This window comes from Limanda limanda, chromosome 10 (genome assembly GCF_963576545.1).
Source record: "Limanda limanda chromosome 10, fLimLim1.1, whole genome shotgun sequence".
NCBI lineage: Eukaryota > Metazoa > Chordata > Actinopteri > Pleuronectiformes > Pleuronectidae > Limanda > Limanda limanda.
Window position 1 is genome coordinate 28,825,477 of NC_083645.1, and position 9,829 is coordinate 28,835,305.

The 9,829-nt window shown below is 44.5% G+C and overlaps 1 protein-coding gene across 1 annotated transcript; it reads right to left on the minus strand.

Annotated features, from left to right (window-relative positions):
* Positions 1-2,459: 2,459 nt before the first annotated feature.
* On the minus strand, positions 2,460-8,562 carry stard15 (StAR-related lipid transfer (START) domain containing 15). The gene is made up of 6 exons (XM_061080057.1): positions 8,413-8,562; positions 4,710-4,857; positions 4,493-4,596; positions 4,065-4,182; positions 2,748-2,800; positions 2,460-2,672 (listed from the first exon to the last, which is right to left on the minus strand). The coding sequence occupies exons 1-6, from the start codon at positions 8,557-8,559 to the stop codon at positions 2,460-2,462; spliced, it is 783 nt and encodes a 260-aa protein (XP_060936040.1). The 5' UTR covers positions 8,560-8,562.
* Positions 8,563-9,829: the final 1,267 nt, after the last annotated feature.

A 9,829-nucleotide genomic window follows, 5' to 3' on the forward strand; every position in this document is an offset into this window, starting at 1 on the left:
GTATGTTGTTAGGTGTGTAGTGTGCAGCAGGACATGGACTGAGTGGGCGGCAGCAGTGAGGACGTCCTTGGCGAACACTGCGTCCTGTCCTCTGAGACGTTGGACAGCAGTGGCGTTTCCTCCTCGCTGCCCTAACAACAATGGGAGCTGTGCAGACAGGAAACAGGAAGAGCCTGAGACAATAAAAGTGCGAGAGGATCCGGACTTGGCTGCATTCTTCAGCCGCTGGAGGAGGAAACAGTCACATCAAGTTTATCACGGCAGGAAAACCTCCATGTTCAGATGCAGGAGCTGCTTCTTTAGTTCATGTGTTTCAAAGTGTTACTTATAACACTTTGAAACACATAATAAACACATAATACTTGCTGGTCATGTGTGGCACATGGTTCCCGTTAGCGCCACCGTGTGGTCTGCTTTAAATAAAGATCTATTAGTCTAGATTCTGATCATGAATCAGAGAAGTTGAGCTGTGACGTCAACTTGGTTTTTATGGTGTCGTCACTTTCCAGCCTGAAGTCAGCTCATACTCCTTTTATTGTCAGTGAAGCTGTGACGTCATCCTGAGGTCACGGCTGAAATGATGATGTCATCTTTGCTGCGGGACGTCCTGTTTCATCAGCAGAATGATGATCAACAGCTCGTGAAATTGAAATGTAATTTGTAATAAACTGTGATGAAGAAACATTTAAAAAAACAAAGTTCATTATGAGTGAAGTAAAGAAAACGATAACTTTATTTAAGCAGATGAAAATCCTTCAACCAACAACTTTAAGTGTATGACCTTTGACCTCTGACTCCTGTAGAACAACCACAGTCTCCTTCACATTCACAAACCCTGAGCTGCAGTTCTCACTGCAGCAACATTATCTGTCCACTGGGAGGCGCCACAGACCCACACACAGTCTTTGTTCAATCAGTCAATCAAATAAACACCAAACATCACTTGAGTGCCATGGTCAGCCTGTGATAGGCCGAGAGACCTGTCAATCAAAGCAACACCAAGAAACGTTTCATCAAGAATCAGTGATGATCTTCAGCCACAAAAAGTCCAATCATGTTCAGGAGGTGACGGGAGAGAGTTGAAACACGGACCAGGACCAGGACCAGGACCAGGACCAGGACCAGGACCAGGAACAAGAACAAGAACAAGAACAAGAACAAGAACAAGAACAAGAACAGGACCAGGACCAGGACCAGGACCAGGACCAGGACCAGGAACAAGAACAAGAACAAGAACAAGAACAAGAACAAGAACAAGAACAAGAACAGGAACAGGACCAGGACCAGGACCAGGACCAGGACCAGGACCAGGAACAGGAACAGGAACAGGACCAGGACCAGGACCAGGAACAGGAACAGGAACAAGAACAAGAACAAGAACAAGAACAAGAACAAGAACAAGAACAAGAACAAGAACAAGAACAGGACCAGGACCAGGACCAGGAACAAGTACAGGGCCAAGAACAGGACCAACGATTAGAAAACTGATTTCATGTTTATATCAAACACGTGTGTTAAAAGAGTTAACGAAGTTGTTGGTTAAAGATAAAAAAGATTTTCTACAAGATAATTGTGAAAATATAAATGATGGTGTTATGATAATATTGTTATTGTAATATTATCGTTAAGTTTCGTTTCAGGACCAGTTCACCACATGTTCTTATTATTACTGCAATAAAACCCCTTTTTATAATGTTGAATGGTCCTGATTGGCTGATGTGTTTCGGTGACCTCCCTGTAACCACGGTAACACCTGTGAGGCTGTGAAGAGTTCAGCTGAACCAGGTGTGATCAGTAACCATGGTAACACGTGTGAGGTTGTGAAGAGTTCACCTGAACCAGGTGTGATCAGTAACCACGGTAACACGTGTGAGGGTGTGAAGACCAGGTGGGATCAGTAACCACGGTAACACCTGTGAGGCTGTGAAGAGTTCAGCTGAACCAGGTGTGATCAGTAACCATGGTAACACGTGTGAGGTTGTGAAGAGTTCACCTGAACCAGGTGTGATCAGTAACCACGGTAACACGTGTGAGGGTGTGAAGACCAGGTGGCATCAGTAACCACGGTAACACGTGTGAAGGTGTGAAGACCAGGTGGGATCAGTAACCATGGTAACACCTGTGAGGGTGTGAAGACCAGGTGGGATCAGTAACCATGGTAACACGTGTGAGGGTGTGAAGACCAGGTGGGATCAGTAACCACGGTAACACCTGTGAGGGTGTGAAGACCAGGTGGCATCAGTAACCACGGTAACACCTGTGAGGGTGTGAAGACCAGGTGGGATCAGTAACCACGGTAACACCTGTGAGGGTGTGAAGACCAGGTGGGTTGGAGGCGTCAGAGCTGATGAACGATCACGTGACAGAAGAAACAAACACGCATCACACTGCGGATCAAACTGTTTATCAAACAAAGCAACACACAAACAGCAGACGGTTGTGAGTCTGTTGTGAGTCCGTCAGGTCTCCTCGTCCTCGCTGTGCGTCTTCCCTTCGCTCACGCCGCTCTCGTCGATGTTCTCCAGGGAGTCGGCTCGCTGCAGCGTGAGCTCCGACACGCGGACGCACGGCAGCGTGTTCTGCTCCGGGAACATCCAGGGCTTCAGCTGCGGGTTGTGCTTCCTCTTCCACTCGGGATACTTCACAGACGCCTTGTAGATCTTCCTCATGGCCTGAGAGGACAGAGACAGAGTGAGACACGCCCACTGTCCAGAACTGAGAGGATGACAAACTGTCCACCACTTTACCTTGGGGGCCACGAACTGAGAGACTCTGTTCACCACCCACTTCGGTAAAGAACCTGCGGACACAGAGCAGGATGTTACCATGGCGATGGGCTCTTCTGTCTTCGTGAGGACATTTGACACCAGGAAAAACATTTTTGGGAACCAATGTGGGACATAACAGGACAGTTTCATGTAAAGTGGGAACATTTGTATAATATTATTATTATTATTAACCATTTCAGTCCCAGTTGTAAATGTGTCTGTTCAGATATATTATATAGTAAAGATGTGTGTTCGTATTGTTGTGTTATTTTGTCCTGTGTTGATGCTTGATGCTCACAACTTTTCAAAATATAAGTGTGTGTGTGTGTGTGTGTGTGTGTATGTGTCACTCATTATCTCCTCACTACTATGATGATGATGAGGGGGGGGGGGCAGTGTTTGAGTCCCTAACCCACCTCTGGAGTCTCAGGTGTAAACAGCATTAGAGCAGAATCCAACACAACTGAAGACTTTAGCGACTGAAGCTTCAGTTGAATACAACAACAGGAAACACAACTTGTCTCCATCTCCGTCATGTGATGTCATCAAGTGTTCGTTGAACTCGTACATTTTTTGAACGCATGTGCAGAATGAGCTGCTCCATGAATGCTAATGTTAAATGTTTAAACACGCCTCTGTTATTTATCTTTCCGTTCCCACAACAATATCCAGAGAAAATGGGGATTCTTCGGCCACTTCGGTCATTTACAATCTGAAAAGAAATGTTAATCGTTTGAAGTTTAAATACGTGTCTCATAAACTCTGGAATGAATCAACAAACAGAAAGTAAACGTCAGTTCTGTTCCGGTCCTGATAACTCACAGTGAGAGTGTGTGTGTGTTGTTAAAGTGTAAAGTGCAGCAGGTCAGCAGGAGACGAGGGAGGACACACAGACTCTGACACGGTGAAAGACGACTGGACCTTTAATGAGCGTCTGTCCTGAGGCAGCTGGGTTATAATCGATCAATTACGTTCTGTCTCTTCCTGGATGGAGAGTCGACTCATCCACGTATCCATGAATAAAGTACTCTATCTATCTATCTCAATGCATCAAAACAACAAGGAATTCCCACCTATAACACAGGGTTAGGGTTAGTCTGCAGCAGGACTTGTCCCCCCCTGGGGAGACAGAGAGTAGAGACCTGACCCGAGACGTCCGGGTTGGACAAATATTCTTAAATACTCTATGGCTGTCTGATCTACTTACACAGCACATGCCTGTAGTCAGAGAAACCACCAGGCTGTAGGTCTGTGTCGGGTTCAGACTCTTCATCAGACTCTTCATCAGACTCTTACCTCTGGGATCCATCTGGGTCAGGTAGTAGAGGGTGGAGCTGGTGGCGCCGTTGGACTGGATCAGGTATCCGGTCAGCAGCGACACGGCTCGGACATAGTCCTTCTTTGGAGGATGTTGCTGCACAGAAAAACACTTTACTTTAAAAAAGTTTTCACTTCACCTTCTCACAGCAGGAAGAACCTGTCGAACCTGAACCAGAACCAACACAAGGAACCTGTCGTATATGGACCAGAACATCACAGACATTTGTCTTTTTGGATCAGAAGATCTGTCTGGGGGGGGGCTATTACCAGTCTACAACCAGAGCCTTTAAGAGGACAACAAATTGAGACATTTCCTACGAAGGTGCTTCACAGTCCACCGGACAGAAAGTCCTTCTGGAGGTGTAGAGACAGACGAGAAGCAACAGGAAACGTGAAGTCCTCACCGGGTGTTTGACGGAGTAGTTGATGATCAAGTAGTCGCTGCCGAGAGGAAGCCAAGATCTCATCGTGACAAAGTCTCTGTTCTTCAGAGGAGTCGGACATTTCCCTTCAAACACAGAAAGTAATAAAACACTTCACAACTATGGAAATAAATCAATTATTAAATCCAACAGCAGTTTCATCAAAGCTCATAAGATGTGAGTCACACTCTCAACTGACAGGAGTAATATCCCACGTCTGCGTTGACGGTCAGTCGGCCGATGTCGTACGTGTCGATCATGTTGGTGTCCCACTTCCTGCGGTAGCTGGTGTCATGGAGGACGTCGTACAGCGTCTCTGCAGTCACGTCTTTACACACGATCCTCATCTGGGACAGAGAGACCTCGGTTATCACAAACACAATCTGACCTTTCAAACATTTCTATGTGTCAGTCTCAGCTGTCAACCATGACGTGTTTTTATATGATAAATAACTAATTCAAACCAAACTGGTCAGAAACACGAACAAAAATCAGTGAGATAAAAACTAAAAACCTGAAATGACAGAAACCTTCTTTGACAAACATTTATTTAACGTGTACTTTGATTTTTTTCCGTGGTTCATGTCCCATCTGCTAACAGGGAGGAGGTTAATGACCTATACAGCAGTCAGCCACCAGGGGGTGATCCAAATGCTTTGGCTTCACTTATTGGAGCAGTCATGTCGTCCATCTTTATTTACAGTCTGTGGTGAAAAGCAGCTTCTGATCTGAACTCTGATCCACCTGCTGGATGTTAGAGGAACTGCAGCTGGATCATTGACGTGTGAAGAACATCAGATAAAGATGTAACATAAATAATCTTCTGACAAACAGAATGAGGTGGATTGTGCTAACAGCGTATTTATATCGTATATCTGAGGTGAAATGGTGTGGGGCAGGTTTTCATGAGTCTGTGGTAAAGGTTTAGGAACATGGAGGTTCTGTGAAATGAGAAGAACATGAAGTGTCCGTCCAGCAGATGTCCTCCGACTCTCCTCTCTGTCCCTGTCACTTAACTCCACCTGTCCCCAGGTTCCTCATCATTACGTCTTGTTTCCACCAGCTCCTGTTTCCGATGAGGTGTTGTTTCACGTGTTTACCAGTAGAGGTCATCTGAACTCTGAGTCTCCTCCAGATGTGACGTGTTGATGATGTTTTCAGAGACAAGTTTTTCATTTCTTATTTCAAACACATCTCATTTATCGTGTTGTCTTTGTATTTCCATCATGTTACCTGAACGTTAACGTTAGCGTCCATGTTACAGTGTCCACCACTTCCCATATGGTAACCATGGGAACCTTTCTCCTGTGATTTTTTAACCTCATCGTTCAGTTTGGATCTAATTCACTCCAAACTGTTGTATTTCCTCCATCACACATTGTTTCAGCACGTACAGAAGTTTGACATTAGCTCATGGATGAGACACCTGTCCAGCACGTCTCTGAGACAGACCTCCTCCCTGTCAGAGTCAGTGGACGTCATGTGAGACGGCTGCTTTACTGTAGGCCGTCACTTCTTTCCACTGCTGTAATCAGGAGCGCTGCAGTCATCGGATATGGTGAGGGTCAGTGAAACGCTCCATGTAACTCAATCAGCAGCATGAATCATTCATGAAGTCCTCATGTCTTTGTCTGTCACTCTGTCTGTCTCAGCATCTGCTGTCCGTCACTTCACCACTGAACACGTGTCTCTTTGAGTCTGAACGTCTCAGAATCCTTAAATGAAGCGTCTGCAGCCGAGCCTCAGAGACGTTCTGTCTTTAGAAACACAAACTGTGATTTCAACTTTTAAATCAGGCAAGTGATATAGAACCTCTGTTGCTAGGTGACCACGATAAGGGACGAGCTGGTGAATCGTGGAAATCCTCCAAAGACCGAACGTCTCCGTTCAGCCGTCGATGGACGGATGAAGGACGCTGTTGAGACATGTTGTGATGTCATCAGCAGCTGTCGAGTCACATTACACAACAGGAAGTGGAATGCAGCACTTCCTGTTGTGTTGTACTGAGCAGTATCTTCCTCCGTCTTCTTCTGTCCTCCTCCGTCCTTCTCTTCTGTCCTTGTCCATCCTCCTTCCAACTTCCTCCATCCTCTTCTGACCTCCTCATCCTGGTCTATCCTCCTCTTTCCTTCTTCATCCTCTTCTGTCCTCCTCTGTCCTCTGAAGAGCCCCTCCCCTTCTGTCCTTCTGACCCCCTCCACCCTCCATCCTCCTCTGTAGGATGGAGGGTGGAGGGGGTCCATCCTATTCTCACCTTCTCCTCTGTTCTAATCCGTCCTTGTCTTCCTCTTCTGTCCTCCTCCATCTTCCTCCATCCTCCTCTGTCCTCTTCTGTCCTCCTACATTCTCATCTCACCTTCTCTTCTGTCCTCCTTCATCATCTTGTGTCCTTGTCTGTCCTTTTCTGTTTAGTTAGCTGAGGACTGGTTAATGGTTAGTCTAGTTGAGGGTTATTTGGAGGCAGGTTTAGGGTTAGTTGGAGGTTAGTTGATAGTTAGTTGATAGTTAGTTGGAGGTTAGTTGATAGTTAGTTGCTAGTTACTTGCTAGTTAGTCAGAGTTTAGTTGAGAGTTAGTTGATAGTTAGTTGATAGTTAGTTGGAGGTTAGTTGCTAGTTACTTGCTAGTTAGTCAGAGGTTAGTTGAGAGTTAGTTGAAGGTTAGTTGGTAGTAAGTTGGAGGTTAGTTGAGGGTTAGTTGAAGGTTAGTTGATCGTTAGTTGGAGGTTAGTTGATAGTTAGTTGATAGTTAGTTGATAGTTAGTTGAGAGTTAGTTGAGGGTTAGTTGGAGGTTAGTTGAGGGTTAGTTGAGGGTTTGTTGGAGGTTAGTTGGAGGTTAGTTGAAGGTTAGTTGGTAGTTAGTTGGAGGTTAGTCAGAGGTTAGTTGAGAGTTAGTTGAAGGTTAGTTGGTAGTAAGTTGGAGGTTAGTTGAGAGTTAGTTGGAGGTTAGTTGAGGGTTAGTTGGAGGTTAGTTGATCGTTAGTTGGAGGTTAGTTGAGGGTTAGTTGGAGGTTAGTTGATCGTTAGTTGGAGGTTAGTTGATAGTTAGTTGGAGGTTAGTTGAGGGTTAGTTGGAGGTTAGTTGATCGTTAGTTGGAGGTTAGTTGATAGTTAGTCAGAGGTTAGTTGAGAGTTAGTTGAAGGTTAGTTGGTAGTTAGTTGGAGGTTAGTCAGAGGTTAGTTGAGAGTTAGTTGAAGGTTAGTTGGTAGTAAGTTGGAGGTTAGTTGAGGGTTAGTTGGAGGTTAGTTGAGGGTTAGTTGGAGGTTAGTTGATCGTTAGTTGGAGGTTAGTTGAGGGTTAGTTGGAGGTTAGTTGATCGTTAGTTGGAGGTTAGTTGAGAGTTAGTTGAAGGTTTGTTGGTAGTAAGTTGGAGGTTAGTTGAGGGTTAGTTGGAGGTTAGTTGAGTGTTAGTTGGAGGTTAGTTGATAGTTAGTTGGAGGTTAGTTGAGGGTTAGTTGGAGGTTAGTTGATAGTTAGTTGGAGGTTAGTTGAGGGTTAGTTGGAGGTTAGTTGATAGTTAGTTGGAGGTTAGTTGAGGGTTAGTTGGAGGTTAGTTGATAGTTAGTTGGAGGTTAGTTGATCGTTAGTTGGAGGTTAGTTGATAGTTAGTTGGAGGTTAGTTGAGGGTTAGTTGGAGGTTAGTTGAGGGTTAGTTGGAGGTTAGTTGATCGTTAGTTGGAGGTTAGTTGATAGTTAGTTGGAGGTTAGTTGAGGGTTAGTTGGAGGTTAGTTGAGGGTTAGTTGGAGGTTAGTTGATAGTTAGTTGGAGGTTAGTTGATCGTTAGTTGGAGGTTAGTTGAGGGTTAGTTGGAGGTTAGTTGAGGGTTAGTTGGAGGTTAGTTGATAGTTAGTCAGAGGTTAGTTGAGGGTTAGTTGGTCTCTCATTGTTACCCCTCCCTCACCTTGAGCTTCTGGACGGCCTTGCTCTCCTCCTCCCGGCACCACACCGTGACACCGCCCTTGCTGTAGCGGCTGATCCATCCGTCTGTGCTCAGACACTGATCTTTGAATGAAGAGAAGTCAGAGTCATCCGGGATTTGCACCGGCATCTCTGCCACCACAAAAAAAATGTCCCACAGTAAAACAAAGGATCAGAAAATGTCACAGAAAAGTGAAGAAGCTTCACATCATGTGCTGCTGCATGAAGAAGATGAGCTCTGTCTCTCAGCCGAGGATCTTTGCTGTCCCCCTCTGACTCTGAGCACTGCAGAGATGGAACAGAAGGTAAAGAGCTCTCACTCTGATTCTTCCCCCAGGATCACACACACACACACACACACACACACACACACACACACACAGCAGCACCCGACACCTGCAGCTCAGGTATCAACAGACTACGCCCCCTGTTACCATAACGACACAACTCATCATGTGACTTTTACCTTCAGCCCAGAGTCCGCCCCCTGATGACCAGCGTTTTAAAAGATGCTTAAATATCTAGTTAAACGTAAACTAATGATGAATTCATACACACACACACAAACACTAGAATTAAACTTGGTCTTCTAAAAGTTAAACAGCAGAATGGTTCTCCCTCAGGGACACAGAACCTGTCCAACACAGGAGACCATCTTCAGTCAGTCTGAGGACCACGTCTCAGACCAGCTGACAACAAACCCCTCAGACAGAAGAGTGGATCAGTCCAACCGGCTGCAACCATTTGGTTTTGGCGACTTTTCCAAATTGCCAGGTTTGCACTTGCAAATACAAAGCTCAACCAGAGTTTGTGTTTTTATGATTTTTTTGTCCAAATAGAAAAACGAGATTAGAAGAAAAACTCCCACTTGATGATATTTAGGGCAAGAAATGTGTGTTTAAGTTTCTCTATTTTATTTCGGTGAATCTCTACGATGTTTGGTTTGTTAGTTATTATGAGGATTTTTCAAGTTTCTATCGGTTGCTATGGACGTTCCCGGCCGTCAGACCGAAAGTACTTTGTAAATTGCCATCGTTAATATCTTTCCAATTTCTCAACATAAATAATAACAGTTTCATCGATGAACTATACCATACCTGATTGATTATCTAATATCATGCCATTCATTTTTGTAATTTTGTGTGTGTGTGTGTGTTATTGATCCCCTGGGAAAATACAATGTGATAAGTTAAGACACAGCTTCAAAAGTTAACAGTAACTTACACAAAGTTAAGACAAGGGGGTAAAAATGCATAAGAAATATAGTGATCAACTAAAAGAAAAGCTATTGTTAGTTATTAATGTGTGTGAAAAGGAATTAGTGGAATTCTGTATTGTTCAAAGATTTAATAATTAGAAAATGCAAGTGAAATATTACAAAATGTAAATGTCCCAAATGT

Excerpts from the sequence above, each read along its gene's own strand:
- stard15 (XM_061080057.1), bottom strand. The coding sequence starts at position 8,559 with ATGCCGGTGCAAATCCCGGATGACTCTGACTTCTCTTCATTCAAAGAT. Across the intron at positions 4,597-4,709 it reads AGACGTGGGATATTACTCCT|GGAAATGTCCGACTCCTCTG; the intron begins GTCAGTTGAGAG and ends CTGTGTTTGAAG. Across the intron at positions 2,801-4,064 it reads GACCCAGATGGATCCCAGAG|GTTCTTTACCGAAGTGGGTG; the intron begins GTAAGAGTCTGA and ends CTGTGTCCGCAG.